Source organism: Anser anser (genome assembly GCF_964211835.1).
Source record: "Anser anser genome assembly, chromosome: 11".
In the NCBI taxonomy this organism is placed as follows: domain Eukaryota; kingdom Metazoa; phylum Chordata; class Aves; order Anseriformes; family Anatidae; genus Anser; species Anser anser.
In genome coordinates, this window is record NC_139732.1 from 4,867,648 (window position 1) to 4,885,509 (window position 17,862).

At 39.9% G+C, this 17,862-nt stretch overlaps 1 protein-coding gene across 1 annotated transcript; it reads right to left on the reverse strand.

Moving 5' to 3' along the window:
• Positions 1–488: 488 nt before the first annotated feature.
• SHCBP1 (SHC binding and spindle associated 1) lies at positions 489–15,266 on the reverse strand. The gene is made up of 13 exons (XM_083851495.1): positions 14,619–15,266; positions 13,917–14,087; positions 13,209–13,324; positions 11,547–11,755; positions 10,497–10,589; positions 9,250–9,483; positions 8,980–9,148; positions 7,458–7,578; positions 4,334–4,465; positions 3,289–3,407; positions 2,448–2,534; positions 1,953–2,088; positions 489–1,190 (listed from the first exon to the last, which is right to left on the reverse strand). Exons 1-13 carry the CDS (start codon positions 14,734–14,736, stop codon positions 871–873), a joined length of 2,025 nt encoding a protein of 674 aa, XP_083707621.1. The 5' UTR covers positions 14,737–15,266; the 3' UTR covers positions 489–870.
• Between the last annotated feature and the right edge of the window lie 2,596 nt (positions 15,267–17,862).

Below are 17,862 nucleotides of genomic sequence, written 5' to 3' on the forward strand. Positions count from 1 at the left end.
TCTTCTTTCAAGTAAAGACTTAGAACAACAGTAAGACACTGAAACGCCTTTGTTTTGCAGAATGTTCCACAGCTGTGTGCTGATGAGATTTCAGTGCAAAGTATTTTTATTTTTTAATTTTCCATTTATTTTCAATACCTCTGCTGCTACAAGAGGCAGAGCAGTGTTAAATATTTTAGAATAAGGCACAGAAATATACAGTAGGAACACAACTAACAGACACAAACAGCTGTTTTGTTTGCTCCTTATTCAGATTAACGGTTTATTTTGATGCTGTCTTCCCTAAGGAAAAGTTGCATAGGAACGGGTTGCTGTTGGAAATAAACAGATGGCACACAAAGTTGACTGAATGATGCTATGTTTCCAGATGCTAACTTTCCTAAAAAATCCTTCAAGTATAAAGCATGGCAGCTAACTACTACATTTCATAAGAGCATTTCACTAGCTTCTGTTCAACATAAAAATTCAGTCAGTCTCTCATAGGAGGCACTGCAGGCTAGTTGAGCTTTTACAAACACATGGAGGAAGGTGTACCAATTATTGCTGTACATTTGTCATCCACTCTTCCATGGTGAGCCTTTTTCTGGAAGATTTTTTTTTTAAGAGAGGTTAAATAAATATACTACAAAATTCATCAGAGCTAGCAAAGAACAAGTATGCTGGTAAGCAGAGTTCTGTTTTCTACCATGTACATGCTTGCAGCAAGGAAGCAAAGTTTCCACATGCAATATATATGTTGTCAATAAATATTTGTCACATTCTAGTAACGTTATGGAAGGCTGATAGTACATGTTAACTCCTTGGAAAGCAGGAGTGAAAATAACAGTTTCTGCAAATCTCTTATTGCAATTCCACTAGGAATCAGGACAATCAGAAAAGAAATGTACCAAAACTCCCTTTCCCATTCCATTTGAACTGATTGCCCACAATAGAAACAAACACTTCCTGTGACATTAAGTTGTCATCAGCTTCTGTGATTCCCAGTTTACTCAGCCTTTTCTTGTGCATCTGGCTCTTCTTCACAGAAGCAACACCAAGTTCATTTGCAATTTCATAATTGCCTTCAGTTTTTTCAGAAATCTCAACTTGCTCATAAAGCTCCAACTCATCAGTCACACATTCAGGTAGTTCTTGTCTGAAGTCCTCTACACATGCTCTCCCATCACCTGACAAGGTAGGCTGTGTATTCCCTAAGTCAGGAAACAATGAGAATGTCATCCTCAAAACAGCCAAATCAGTTAAAACTCCTGGAATTATGTTTTCTTCAGTCTTAACATTTGCATCCCCCATACTTTCTGGAAAACAATTTAATGGCAGCCATATATTTCAAATACAGCATATGATACTTAAAGAAAAGTTTTCTTCTTGTGATGTCTTCAGGCTTCCAAGTGATAATGATATTAGAGAAAGTTACAGTGGGTTTACACACTGTGCTTGAGACCATGACACTTCTTGATTAAGACATAAAAAGAGAAAAAGTTGTTAACATTTCATTTACTGCAGAAAACAATTTGTGTGCTGGGAGACTGGGCTAATCCATGTCTCAGATCTAGTGCACAAAGGAAGAAAACTGTGCAGAGAACTATGAACCAGAACAGCTATAAGAGAAGCCATAGTTGCTTTCTTGCTGATTACACCCTTCTTTCTGTATGACTCAGGTAGCCATCAGTTATACGGGCTCTGCTTGATAGGGAGCATAGATCAGATGTCTAAGGACTTTAAAAGTGTAAGCATCCACATGACATGGAGCAGAGACATTCACAGGATTTGTGTGAAGTTTATAATCCGTAACTATCAGAACAATGGAATTTGCTAAAGATGAAAATTTAAGCTGAATCAAACTACAGATCATAATAAAATTAAAGATTCAATTATGAATTAGGCAATCTAAAAACATAGGTATGCTATATTTAATGTTTTTACGATTTCCTCATAGGAAGTCAGAAAAATACCTTTCATTGCTGAAATATCCTTTACATCACAGGCAACTGTTGGTTTAACCAGGACCACACCATATCCTTCATTATTATGGATCATGTTATTGACCATGCTTATCTTGGGGATCTCATAATGTTCGTCTAAGAAGTTCTACAGCAAAGAAACAGATATCCAGCATGTTATGTCCAGCTAAAGAGATGCAAACCTTTCCACTTTTAGATAGTCAGTTCTCTGGATAGGCTAATAAAATGCTAGCCAATACAAGTGACAGTGCAAAAGGGATTTTCTTTGACAGATAAGGAATAAAACAAGTATATTGCTTTGGTGTACCAATCCAAGGCAAACAACAAGCACCATCATCATTAGATGTGACACACAAAACAGCAAGTTTATAAGCCAATCCGAACAGCAGTTATTTGCACGAATTCTAACAGCTGTAAGAATTGAATACTAATAAGAATACATTTATTTTTTTAATTTTAAAAAAGTGCATTATGCTTTGAACTGACCTTTATAAGTATTCCCTCCTTGCAGTGGTGTATGCCATTGTCTAACAGGGTGCATGTACTCCCTGGATATATTTCCACACCAGCACCCTACAAGATAAAACAGATTGCAGTTCACAAAACATAAATAATTTGGGGCATATTTACAGTTTGGCTTGACAACTCCATCTTTGTGCTCATTCAGCAGTTGCACAACGTAAAATTGTGTTACCACTCCAGCTCCACAGCTTTGTGAACTAACTTGAGCAGTAATACAAACATTGAGGCCCCATGAATAATACTATTGCCACCAGCCCATAAAAATCTCCGCTAAAGAGTAACCACACAAGTTTGCATTGCTTCATTGATCTTCAGTCATCCACCCCAACACTCAAAGCCCCATCATTCTCCAAAGCGCCCTACTCAGAGTTCAATTCTGTGTTTATCATTCTGTAAGAATCAATGGGTAAGGTGTCCAAAAAGGGCATTTAATTTGCCAAATACACGGTTTAATCAGAAAATTACTTATGTGCAAGAAAAAAAAAAATCACGTTAAAGGTATTGCAGGACAAGAATAAGTCCAGCAAGGCAGCAATCATTATTTCATAGATGTCCCCTGTAACTACATCATTTTCATATCATCACATACCATACAAATCAACATAAGATACTTCACTAGATACTATTGAAGGCCACAAGACTGCTGTGAACAATTTCTTAAACCTATTAACACAAAGCTGTCCAAGACACCTTTTAAAGGTACTCTTAAGAGTGACAGAAACCACCCCTTTACTGAAGTATTATTTCATATCAGAACCCTTTATTTTAATTTAGGAAATAGCCAGAGTTAAGAATTCATTTGTACCTTGGCACCATACAGATCTGAGTTTTTCATTAATAGCTCAGCTGATGTTCGCACTGTTATGCCCGTAGTTTCACACTGTAACACACAATTCTCCAGAGTAGTTTTCCCATGATGGATGCCTATACACAGACAACAAATATTGTTAAATGAATCAGTTATGCAAAGGCAAATCCCTCCTACAGGTACATGAACTTGTAGCGTTTTCTACAGTGTGAAAAAGTGATCGTTTTAATCATATTTTATGTTAATTTTATTGATTTGCCCATGTGTAGTTGGAACTCACCGTTTTTCCTAATATCAGCAGAAAAACTGCAAGGGAGCCCTAGTCAAAGATTTGTCTTAGAAGTGTTTTTGTTTTGTGGTTTTGTTTGTTTGAAGTGACAGCAATGATTCTTTTCTCTATAAGCCTAAGAAACCTCTGAATTAATAATGTATTAAATACAAGTATATGGGTATTAATAAACATTTTAAAACATTTAAAAACAAATGTCCGTCAAGGCAAAAGTATTAATTGGAACCTTCTGAAAAGACGGAAGGTCATGGCCAAACTCACTGGATACAACTTTGGATTATTTGAATGGCAGTTCGAATGTGTTTTTAGTAAATGAAGGTCTATACTTCTACAGTCTATGCCATTCCTCAATGGAGAGCTGGTTGGGTTCGGCTACAGGTGAATACTGCCATGGGAGTTCTTTTGTGGAAAGAGAAATTATTTTCTTTTCCAGACAGCCTGGCAGAGGCTTTGCAGTGGTCAGTCAGGCTGCCGTAACAGCAGAAACATTAAGACAAATTATCTTATCCAAAAATAAGAATAAAACCTAAGAGCCACAACAACCTGAAAGTACAAACAACAGAAGTTATTTTGATGTCCACATTATAAATAAGTGGGAAAGAAACAAAAAGGAAGCCTTAACATTTATATCTGTAGGATTCTTTCCTACAATATTTTGTTAAAACCAGTAAATTGTAAGAGTGGATCCCAGATTTAATTCTAACAGAAAATTATAAAAGATTCATGAAAAGTTCAAGGTACTCTTATACTTACTTAAAATCCCTTCCACAGCATCATGTTGTATTAACTTCAAATTGGAGATCTTTACGTTGGCTCCTGTACAGTCAACAAAATTGTCTCCTTTCCCTTGCTTTTCTATCACAATATCATCTGGCAGGCCATAGCCTGAAAGCAGAGGTGAAAGACATAAGTTTATTGAGTATCTGGTAATCAGATGCTCAGTACCTAAGCAGACATTCAGATTAGGTAGAGAGGGTTGGAACTTGAGATATCTTTGAGTATCTTGAATAGGATTTTTCCCCCAGTGGCCGAGGCACACCTTACATCTCCTCTATACCAAGACCCAGGTGCTCAAAAAATCCCACCACCAACAAAAAACAACCAAACTCAAAGTTCCCTTCCTTGAATGACACATAATATAATAAAATACAAAGTTATTTTAGCCAGTTAAACAAAAGGCTAACGCTGAGGGCAAAGTTCTTACTCCCCAAACTGCACCACAGTATGGGGGTGCAGTAACCACAGCCGCAATGGGCACCCGCAGTCCACTTCCAGTACAGCAGCTCACTGCAGCAGGCAGAGGCTCCAAAGAACACGGGGAGCAGGGAGAAGCAGTCACCATCACAAGGCAAGGAAACAAGTGCAAAGGACTCCACGTTGTTACTAAACTTCACTCAGCTTCTCTATTTAGATGAAGCCTGGGTCAATACTTGACGTTCCAGTGTTACATGGACTTCCAGATGAATTCAGATTAAAAAAGAAACTTTCAAAAGCATATGCCAGCATTGATTTACTAAAGCCATCCACGCTTGTCAGCATTCAACCACTTACAGGGCAATTTATGAGCACGTAAAGCTTTTACTGCTTGTAACTGCCAAGAATCATGATAAGGAAAGCAATAATGCAACATCTATTAGAGCAGCATGAGTCCTATCATTTTCTGAACACACACAGAAGCTTAGATAAGAAGTGCCTGAACAGGATGTTAGCTTTTAACCATGTACATAAATAAATGCTCTAATGTGCAAGTAGAAAGGTTAAAAAAAAAAAAAAGAAAGCCTTTGAACAAGAGTTGGTAGAAAATTTTAAAGACAGCAGATTTAACATAGTTAAGTGACTGATACTTAAGTACACTATACTACCCAGGAATCTTTCCAGTGCTGCTAGGGAGGAGGTGACACAGAGCAGTTTACTTCCAGTATGTAAAGAAAGAGCATCATGGGACCATAAATAGCAGATCCAGTTTAACTATACACCAGTTGAAAAAGTCTCAGGAATAATTGTCCTACAGAGTGCCTACAGGTTTTCTAACCAAGCTTTTAGTTTGCTTCACTTCTGAAGCAGCAGCTCTAGCAGTAAAGGAAGCTGTTGACAAGGAATAGAGAAGGAATGATTCACCTGATATCAAATGGTGGTCAATACCCAGCCAGGTCAGGACTGTATGCCCTGCCTGTAAGTTAAGGGACTCCACAGGAGCTAAAGGCAATTGTCATCCAGTAACACTGATCATGGATTTTGGACAGGTTGATGCTACAGGTTCCTTTCCAGCTTAAACTATTAAACAGGGTGGAGCAAAGTTCTTAAGTACCTTTGCTACAATTTTTTGTCAAGCGCTAAAGTTATCCTGACTAGGGCTTCCTGCATCTGTTACTGTTTTAACTTTACTTAGTTCTTGTAAGCCTTTGTTTATCCCTGACTTACCAATCCTCATACTTTCAACCTTAGTACTGGCTTGCACAGTGACTGGAAAAGAAATAAAATCTCTACTAAGCAAAGCAACATTATTTCTTTGACGAGTCACCCTTTCATCCCAAAAAAGCCATCAAAACATCCAACTATTCAGATTAGTGCCAGCAGAATTTTTGTCGATGCTCTTACTTCAAATGTTTTCAGCTGCTATTGCTGCTATAAAAACTTCTAACAGAAGTCCATATAAGAAGATTAAACACCCTGACATATTCATTACCTGCAGAGTGGTTTGTACTAAAAATACAGTTATATGCCTTGCTCCTTAAAATAGAGTAGCTCATCCTTTAATAGGTGTGCTATTTCACCATTTGCATTCCTGTTTCCTCAAAACTACAGAAGTTGTCAAATACCATCCCACACAATTTTAGAACAATGCCATTTTGCAGACAAATAAAACAATTTGAGCTCCTTTATCCTGCAGGTGCATTGTCCATCAGCATTCATCTCTATGCAAACCAAACATACACATGAGAAGGGCAAGAAAGAAAATGATACTCATAAAATAAGGACAAGAAAAATATAATCCAGAACTGCAAGAAATTAAACTCCCAGCCTTTCCCATTATGAAGCTTTGACAAGACAAAAAATGCAGCTGAAGAAGCATCTGAACAGCTGTACAAGCCCCAGTGATACACAGACTGTTACACTGCAACAGCATGCATACCTAAAGGAGAGACATTATGCTGCGGAAACAAGAATTGTGAGGAAGAGAAAGCAACATATCCTAGACAAGATAAAAGTATTTCAGACAAATATTTCGAGATAAAATCAGGAACATACATGCTGCATCCACTTCTACAGCATAAATGTGCATGTTAAGCCAATAGCACTCTCTGCATGTGCTTCAGATAACGCACAGATTCACATCAGTAGCCCCCCCACACATAGCTGACATGCAACAAATGTCATAAACTAAGTTTGAATAGCACTTGGCTCTTTCTCTGTATTCACCAGTTCTACCCTGACAGTGAGTCTGACTATACCTCTGAGGTAGATCAGGACATGCAAACAAAAACAAGGACCTCTCTCAAGTACTTTAGAAACTGAAGCCTCTCAGAATGATTTTAGTGTTTATTAAACTAAAAATCAAAACACTTGTGTTGCTGTTGGACCCCCTCTAGTACTTATATAACCAGGATCTATCCAGGCAAATAGTTAGGATGAAATAGCAAATTTGCCATTAATCAGCAAAAGTTTAAACTTACTTGCAGAAATAATCATGGGTAATGAAACAGCTTACTCCTTCCTGAAATAGACACAGCTCTACGAGCAGAAATAGGAACAGTTCAAAGAAAAAAAAAATGCTCCAGCCAAACTCTGCAAAAATATAATAGACCTTTAAGCAGAGCTAAGTTAAAGACCCTTATTTACTTTATTTTAAGGACCATTATTCTAGCAAGTCTTCTACCTTCTAATTCAACAGAATCAGCAATGCAGAACACGCCATCTACAACATAATGACCAGGACAGATGATGACTGTGTCTCCTTCGTAACAAGCACTTACAGCTGCCAGTGGATCATTGTGAAACTGTAAGAGAAAAACAATATAATCAGCTCCTAAAAAAATGCTATAAAATGGATGCATTTATGCCCTAAAAGCTTGCTCTTCAATTAAATGTTGCTGCTTTTGCTTAAAAGAAGCCCTTTTTAATGGCACCAATAATATGCAATTTCTACTTTGAATTCAAGAATCATAGCGCACTCTGGACAAAAAAAGCCTCAAAGCATTCCTTTGTGTTATGTCCGTCCCCCCATGAGAAAAATGGGGCAGAGTGGCAGATTGAAGAACATACGCACCAGAAAGCAGACCTCGATATGGCCTGGATTCCAGGCCAACATTTGAATTCTGTTTCAAGTGACTTGTCATGAATTACTGAAGAAAGACATGACAGAAGAAAAAGAAAATAAAATACTACAAGCAACTGAGCTATTAGATTTGAGCTTGGCCAAACACCACTGTAACTCCTGACTCCTGGAGCATGGCACTCCAAAACAGCATTTAGCTATTACAATGGCAAATACAGAGTCCACATGGCACTTTTTCTTGAAAAAAAAAAAAAAAAAATCAGTGCCTAAAGAGCACAGGCTAATGTCCTTCTCAAGTATTGGGCCATTCTGTGTTGAAGGGTAAAAAATAGCACAGAAAAATTGCACATTTATTGCTTTCCAGCAAATTCCATGGTAAGCATTGTAAGAGAATTTTTCAGTTGCTAAGAAAAATCAGATTTATAGCTCAAGAGTTAATTCACGAGTTTTCCTTTGGGTCTATTTTGCCCACCTGCAATTCACAAACATGATCAGAATACAGCAAGCAATTTAATTTGGGCCCAAGGATTCATAAGAATCATAAAATATCTCAAGTTGTAATGGACCCACAAGGATCATCGAGTCAAACTCCTGGGTCTCCAAAGGACCACCCCAAAAAATAAAAATAAATCCAACCATGCTTCTAAGAGCGTGGTCCAACTACCATTCCAGACTGTTCTTAAACACTTAAGTGCTAAGTCCTATCTGAATTTAATTAAACTAAATATATTTGTTCTTAGTAAGTAAATAAATTTCCTACACAGAAGCAGAGCAACAGAACACTTCATTCTTGAAACCCGATCTCATTATTAATAACAACAAAAGAAACTGATATATCAAAATTTAAGTATTACACCTTAGCACATTTTATTAAGGAATTACTACAGAAGGTTTGTTCCCCCCCGCCACTGCTCCTATAAAGTACTCAACAGACAAATTAGGAGAAATTACTTGCAACTTTAAAACGTATTATTTATTGTTTAAATTAAAGTGCTGTTTTTAGACTGACAAAAAAAGCACCGTGCAAATGTAGTATCTTCTAAATGACAAATTAACTTGTTCTCCCATGTGGTTTCTTGAGGAGAAAAGAGTAATGGCAGATAGACCATTGCTGTTACTTTACCTGTATTTCTAATTCTTCACCACAAGATTCAGGGCAAAGTTTGTCCCTTATCAACGACTGCAGCAGACCTGCCATCATGGTGGAAGATACAACATGAGTGATCTTGGTTCCTGTTGGTCTCTGTCCTTTAGCTTGGAGACCACTGTATTTTTGGTAACCAAACACGTACCTAAAACATGAGCAAAGCCATCAGTTCGTTCTTCAGTAAATAACTTTCTACACACACTTTCCCACATGGGATCTCCTCCTTGCATTAAACCCACTAAGTACCTCAGGAGTGGATTCTCAATTAGTTTTAGCTTTTGTTTCAAGTGCTCTATTTTCTCATACAACTGAAGTCCCTCCACCATGGAGACGTTTTCTACTTCAGAGTCTGAATCGCTGCTTGATATGCTGTTCCTCACGTTTAAGAACTTCCTGTAGAGCTCTTCACCTTGGGACAAGTAATTCTGGTAATCAGCAACAAGCCCAGAAGGCACACGGTGTTCAAGGATGTCATAATGCCTGCAATTCAGAGCAAGGGGTCAGTGTATTTCCCTTTCCAATTTTGAAAGATCAAATACAAACCCACAGAGAACCTGAGAAGTTCTATACCAGTACTTAAGTCAAAGCTCTCTGCAGTCTGCATCAACACTATGCTTTTTTTTTAAAAGCAGCAAAACCAAAACCCTCAGACACACACAAGTATATTACTGTCTTCTCTAAGTAGTATATAATTTTTAAAGGTGGATAGGTAACAGTCATCAGAGGCTTACTCTGAAACAAAGGTTTAGAGTAAGTAAAGTTGTAAGCACACAACTGAATGACATACTAACTTCAGGATACTCATGTTAAGTTATGCGATTTTTAAAAAAGGAAATGAGCAGTAACTCATGAAAGACATAACAAACATACCGTGTCAAATGTCAGGGGGAAAAAAACACAGAAGAAAAACACACTTTTTAATTATCCTTCCCAGACATTTTGTTTTATGCTCTGGTTATTTAGCACCCTCAAAATTTTAACCAGCTTGTGCTCTTGTGCACTGCTCCAGTTTCATATAGCCAGATGGCATTAAAAAAAATCGACCTTCAGTAAGCCTAATGCCAACTAATCCCACAAAGGAAAGAAATTAACACATCCCTCCTTCAGCATGACCAATTTACAAGTTTTTGTTTACATTCTGTTCCATTCTGGATCTTATTCTATGCCCAAAGGTATGAAAGCATTCCACGCTAGCTTTAGTTAGGATTACATTTCATACAATTACAAGTTAAAGGAGGCAATAGCTGGATTTGGAGCGCCATCTGATGGGAGGTTAAGGATTACAGGGAAAAAAAAAGTGCAGGACTCGAGCAGCAATTTCAGTTGCACCCTCTTTCTGTTAAAAAAAATTTGAGCATCAGACAGTGATTGCTGCTAGAACAGACTTGTTTTGATTTACTAGTGAAGAGTTTTCTTTGAAATCTGTCTGTCACTATTCCCACATTGCCTTTCCCTGTGGTTCTACCTAATAATATCAAAGGTATCACACTTACAATCTCAGTCGAGGCTCAACACATCGCACAAAGTAATCCAAATCATCCTCCTCCTCCTCATCCCAGGTCCTCCAGATGTGTTGGTAGAAGAACCTTTTGAAGCAAAATAAGCGTCTAAACACAAAGGAGGCCAGATTTACTCAAGCAGAGACAAAAACACTGGAACTAGGAATGTTATCAATTTGAGAATCCAGCTCAAAACATCACCTCTCTCCCATTTCATGTCACCATCCTGTAAGCTATTTAGTAGTCATAAAAGTTATCTTTCTTGTCTGTTGTCACCTGCATAAAGAATTTTGTGTTTCGAGTTCAAAATTCATAACAGCCTGAGTCCCACTGACTTTCACCAAAATAGATGGAACAACTGAAAGCTGGATTTGAAAATAAGACCTGCATGCTCAAGATTCTAACGCTTTTTGGTTGGTTGTTTTTGGGTAGGCATCCTTCAGATTTCCTTTCTACCTGGAGTTTGTCACTTCCATAATACATGCTTATATCTCTACTACTGAGCAATGGTCGAGACAAGGAGTCTCTTCTCCTTCTCTCCTCCCACCCCCACCACTTCTGGAACATAGCCTATTTTCTAGACAAGAAAGTCTTTCCTCCTGTTTTATCTTTTTTATCCAGTCCTAGTGTTAATTTGTAGACTTTTCATGCAGCACATAGTAAATTACTATGAGAGAGATGAAGAAGAGACAGAGATGATAAAGAAAGGCCAAGAAAGTAGAATAAGTAAGACGTAAACAGACACCTGATGAAGAAAGAGCAAATTTATGGGAAGAGACAAATTGCAGGAAAAGGAAGAATGAGGCAAAAGAGAAAAAGAGACATCAAAATGTTTCAGAATAGAAAGAAACACCACACTAGAGCCAACAAGGTGATACAGCCAGAGGAAGCCTGGGGTGGAGAAGAGAGGGAAAGCAATGCAGAGACTTCTTCCTCCTCCCACTCCTTTTGGCACAGAGAGTAAGTTGCTGAAAAGCAGACCTTGTGTTTATGCTATCGCCTTCAGCTGCATAAGACAAAATAAGACCTTATGCATTTTTGTACCTGACATGCTCCACGGCTAGTGCTGTCTGATCAAATTCTCCTGACTCATCATACACAACCCACAGCTCCCGCAGTGGGATCTGACGCTCCTTCAGCTCCAAGAGTTCCTGCATGCATTCCAACGTGAAGGTGCTAACCTGCGACTCACACAGGAAAGGCTCGCTGAGTCGAACAACTGCTTTGAGAGCCGAGTACTCCACATCAACAACCTGTTGGAATGAACAGCTCTTAGGATTTCTCTAGGCAGAGCAATAGCTGCAGCTGAGGAAGGTGAACATGACATGCCTCATGAACTGCCAGTTGACTCACATAAACGAACGCAGACTGCATAGTACAGCAAAGGCAATCTAGTCAGCTGAAGTGATAACCCAGAACTGAGCTTCTCAGGACCAAAAGATTTGGAGCCTCTTCCACATTTACAACTTTGCTCAAAACCCTCTTAACATCCATATAAGGCTAGTAAATTGCTTCCCTATTATATTTTTTTCAGACAGGGAAAAGCAGTGTTTTCAGACTTGAATCAATACTTTACAGTTCTCGTGAACTCCTTTGTAGCTCATTTTTCCAAGTACCCACAAGACACAGAGAAACCCCCGAGTTGGTCTGGGCCGGTGAAAGCCATTTTGTTACTAATCGTGCTGAAAAGCCAAGGGAATACAAAGTTTTTCCCCTCTGAAAACATACAATGGATGTCCAAGTTCAAATAAAAAAAGATGAATGATCAGAGCCTCCTTCCCCTTCCCCTGCTTCAGCAAGGACCCCTTGAAGATATTGCTTTCATTTAGGCATAGTCCTGCCACCAAAATATTGAGACACTAGAGAAGGTATCCCTGAAATTAGCCCATATGAGATGTTCTTGTCACAACCTTCACATAAGGCCAATTATGCAGGCTTTGTTTGTATTACCATGTTGAGGCTGAAAGTCATTTGCCCAGCTCTTCAGAAACTCATGTAAAGGTAAGTGATTGTGCAGTGTTTTAACACATGCAAAGCATGAAAAAAAATGCTGTACAGACTTTTTGGTTTAGCATTGATGAACCTATCCCAAAAGCAATAATCATGCATTTTGTACCCTGCCAAGAATGCAAAGTCCAAAACACCACAGATGACAAACTGTATCAGCACAATGGAACCAGATCGAGCTTATTCTCAAGATATCAATGCCACTTCATTTTAGGTTGATGCCTCAAAGAAAATTAAATTCACCTACCTCACTGATTCTACTATAATTCAACAGCAGAAGTAACTTAAATAGCAGAACAAATAACAGCCAAATTCCAAGGTTAAACAAGTCAACAATGCCAAAAACAGCAAGTATATCTAGTGCGTAGCTTTCTGGATTTGCAACACATGCTGCGGTCCTAAAGAACTCATTCTGAGGAGCAGTGCCTCACTGTCATGAGTGTCCCATGCGGGTTTGGAACCTGTGATCTGATACTCGTACTTTTAGGTGAAGGAAGCACACCAGCGCACAAGATAGTGCTTCAGAATAAGGCTCCTTTTGAAAGAAATTCCTATTGCTCTAGTTATTGCTGACAATTAGATATTGAACAGATATAATTTTCTACTAGCTCATAAACTTCATAGATAAATTATCTGCCTGTTAGAGACGTAAGTGATGTTAATTGAAGACAAATGGCTGAACAACTGCATTCCATTTACCTCAACGACAACCTCAAACACATCAGCACGCCAGACTGCCTGCCATCCAGACGGTTCAAGGACCTTCTCCAGGTACTCAGCTATGAATTCTTTCACCTCAGAAGCCTTGCAGTCAGCTAAAAAGAAAATTAAAGCAGTACAGTTATGCAGGAAAAGAAGGAAAAGTCCTCCAATTCATTGATACATGAAATTCACAGTTAATATATTCCTCTAACTCATCTAAACTCAGACTTCATCCTGTTTTGCTCATAACTGTCAGTATTTTTGCTGCTTATCTCAGTAGCGAGAGAGAGAGAGTCATCTGTTTTGTGCTTCTCCAGAAGAAGCAGTACTCAACCTCCCAGGTACTGAGGGTTTCAGTACCAGTACTATTAAACAGTTAACTTCTGCCTTATCTTCAACAGCCTTACTAAAGAAAGAAGCTCTAGTAATGCCAATTAAAAAAAGGCACAGAGTCCAGCATTAGCATTTTCTCCTTTCGTTCACTCAGATTTTATTTACTTATGTTAAAACCATTACCTCCTGCTCTACCAGTTACAGAAGCTGAAGTTACAATACGATAATCCAACAGCAACAACAATACACTGCATCTTTTCTAACCCCTGTTAATAAGAGTATCTCACAGTATAATATGGAATTGACTCCACTTAAACTGGATGACTTAAGAAACCTGACTACATGTTCCTTTTCCAGTAAGAAATTTCTTACCCAAAATGTAATCCTGGTAAGCTTTAAATCGCTCATAAAACAAAAGATGATCGGTATGAAAAATGTCTGGAAGAAGTACATTCCCATCTGGTACAGTCCGTCCTAAAGCAGTCCCTGGTTTGTCACGACTCCCATAGTCACTACTGATATCCTCATCTTCCTGAAGCAGATCTGGACAGAGGAGTTGGAACAAAGCACATCCCACAAGTTATCAATTGAATGCAATCATCACTCACTCCCCTATTCCCAGAGAATTCCTGTTCAGCCCAAGATCCATCACAGACCTTTCTACAACACATCTTACAACACATAACAAAAAACCCTCCTACACCGAAAATGAAAAGGTGACTTTAATCACATATAATTTCAGAAAGATTTCAATCAACTCCTGTAAAACCATAACTATATTACGCACACACTGTAAATAAAATATTTTTACCCTTACACATCCCTGATCAAATCCAGCAGCTATGATAACAATACCTGGCACAAACGCCAACGGGAGTCCCAGAGTACAAGACACCTTCCAGAACAATTTAACGTAGCTTGCTCATGGTTTGCAAGCCTCTAACCACACAACACCAACCTGGCACCGAACAAGGGTACTCAAGAGCCAACGTGACGGCATGGTGCCATTAAGTTCATTCCCAAAGCAAGCGCCAGCGGCGCCCCAGCCACAGCTGCTCCTGCCCGGGCCCTCACCTGGCTTCGCCTCCTCGGCGCGCTCCCGCGGGTCGGCGGCGCGCCCGGCCTGCAGCGCGCCCTGCCCCTGCCCCTGCCCCTGCCCCTGCCCCTGCCCCTGCGGCCCGGTGCCGTCCATGGCGCCCGCCCGCCCCGCTTTCAAACTGCCGCCGCCGCTCCGCGACGTCACTGCCAGCGGCCGCCCTGACTGGCTGGCGGCGCGGCTGGCGGCTCGGGGCTGGGCGGGCGGCGGCCGGGCCGTTGAGGCCGTGAGGGACGTGAGGCGGGGCTCGCAGTGGCGCGGCCCCCTCAGCGGCCTCCCTGCGGCCCGGGGAAGCTCCGGGCGCGGGGAGGGGGCTCGGCCTCAACCGCCCGCCGCAGGCGAACCTGTCAGTGAGCCTGCGCCTAGAGGTCGAGGCACGGGCGTGCTGCTCGGGCGGGCAGTGCCTTATGTCAGGCCGGGCGTGCTTGTGCAGGTGTTTCAAGCACACGGGTCTCCCTGAGGAAAGAACCAGCCACATGCAGCCACAGAAATATTAAAAAACAGTAATTCACCACACAAATGCTTCACGAAACTCCAAGACGACACGCCTTGCTGTTAGCTCTGACCTGTTGCAACACAGAATGTGCCCGCTCAAAAAGCAAATCATGCATTTTTTTCCCCTCAGTTTTCTCACTGCCTCAATCTATTGTCCTGTTTGTGTCTCACCCATTTTAGCATTAGCATCACGTTTCTGCCTTGCATCTCTTCAAGGCCCAGCTCTCCAACCTACTTTGTATTTTGAGCTCTGAATTTCTTAGATTCTTCCATTTCCATGTATTTGTCTCACCTTTCCTCAGACGGCCTCAGCTCCCCTGCTGCCCCCGCCCTGCCCGCTCCTGTGCCCAGGAGCTTGCTGCAGGGCCTAGTGCTCAGGAGCCAAGCGGCGAGGCATTGGGCACCAGAGGCCTGGCACCTTCTGAGAGACGCATGGGTTCTGAAACAAGCCAGTGAAACAGAGATACTCTGAGATACTTGGCCAGATAAAGTTGAATGCAGTATATCTGAAGCACGCTGATAATTACAGTCTTTTCAAGAAATAAAATTGCTGGATTACCCGCAAAACAGAGCATATGTCTTGGAGTAAAAGACACAGCTGTAAAAGACAGCTTTTACTCCAAGACATATGTCTTGGAGCAAAAGACACAGCTAGGCATAGGTCAGTGCAAAATCTAGACAGATAAATCCTCATAAATCCTGCTTTTAAAAGACACAGGGATACAGCGGGATTTCTGCTCAGAGATTAATCTTGCCTTCAAAGAAAAGTTAAATGCATACATGTTTCTACCAATAAAACATGCTTCTTTTGCAAAGGAAAATAAGCTAATTCTCACATCACTGGCAGACTTGCCAACAAAATCTTACAGCCTGGAGGATAAGTTACAAGGACATTTCTCCAAGTAGGCCATATTAGTGAATACATAAGATTTAGGTTGCAGCTTTCTTTTTTTAGTATAAGCTTGAACTTACAAGTGCTTTGATTAAAAAAAAAAAAAAAAATTTTACTTGTCCATAGGAACAAATTTACCCTCAAACAGGGGCAAATGAGGCTAACCAGCAGCCTCATTCCTCATGTTCAGTAGTAATAAGTAATAAGGCAAGTTTTAGAGAGCTGCTCCTGGAAATACCATCATTTCAGATTGATAACCCAGAAAAAGTATTTTTGACCAATATTAATACCACAGGTTGTTGGTGTTATCAACACCTTTAACAAGTGTAACATTACAGGGTAGATGTTTTACAGCGAGAGGCATTCATTTTTTTCTCCAAGCAATGACTATTTTAAAATGTTTTTTTGAAACCACAATTGCTTCAAAACTTAAATGGCCACGAGGGGGCTACCTTGGATTTCTAACCACATGGTTAAACAGCTGCCAGGCTGGAGTTTCTTCGTGCTATCTCTCAAAATATTCATTGCTTTTGCAGCAGCAGCACGTGCCTGTAACAGTTTATACATTCACAGCAAACCGAGAGCGCTATTTATCCCTACATTATACAAGTCAGGGTTGCCACAGATCTGCCGAAATCAACCTTTGCCTATCGTAACCCCAGCAGAAAAAAGCATGTCTTAGTCCCCATGACTTTTCTGCAGTATGCAGAATTTAACTACTATACTGGGTATGCACGTTTAGCTAATAGTCATATAGTTTTGATCTGTCCATTACAAAATTACACTAAAATACCTAACTTTCTCCCAAAAGCTTATGTCTTGATGAGATCAGCCTTCAAAGCAGAATATGTTTGTAAGTGAAGGGTTTATAAATTGATAGGTTTTAAGTAATTAATAATTGGAAGTTTGTCCCTACAAAACCTTCAATACCATTGAACATGGTATTATATTTGAAACAGGATCCCCTGTATCTAAGGAGATAAGTGACACAGTTAATTACATCAGTTCTTTGCTACAAATACACAGCATTGGGATTCTGCAGCAGGCAACACACGTTCATTATATTCACACAAGAATGACTGTGATATGAAGAAAACTTCACTGAATGACTAAGGGTTTTGAATCCAACCTCTGCAATACATACCAGCAAAACTGTATTCAGGCTGTACATAGTCAGGAGGAATTGAGTAATAGTAGAAAAGATAGGGAAAAAAAGGGTAAGAAATGGTCTAAACCAAAGGACAAATAACAGAGGAACAACAATAAGAAGAAATTTCACAATAGGAATGGAAGGGAAGAGGATGTTTAGAAAGAAAAGTAATGGAAAAGGGATATTCCACCAAGATGATTAAGCTCATCTTCCAGCGTTTAGGCATAACCTGCTTTGGTGGGATGTTCCTTGTGCTGTACTGTTTTCAACACCTTAGCTTAGTGATATGGTTTAGTGGAGGACTTGTTAGTGTTAGGTCAGAGGTTGGACTAGGTAGGTGATCATGGAGGTCTCTTCCAAACTAGATGATTCTGTGATTCTGTGATTCCACATCTGGGTGAAACGCTAGCATACCACTGCAAACAAGGCAGTCCCTTTCTCCAAATTTGTTCGCTTTTCAGCATGGCTGCAGCAGAACACGTTCCACTGTGTGAGATGCTTCCACAGTGTTGAGTTAATTATCCCTGACCCTTGCAACAGAGCTGTTATATTTCAAAGAAACACAGTCCTAGCAGGGATTGTTCCTCCTCTGCTACTGCATGCAACTAAGTCATGGACTGATCAAGCTCTATTGTGTTCAAAAAACTCCAGTGCAGTAGTTTTTTCCCCCCCTCATATGTGAAAT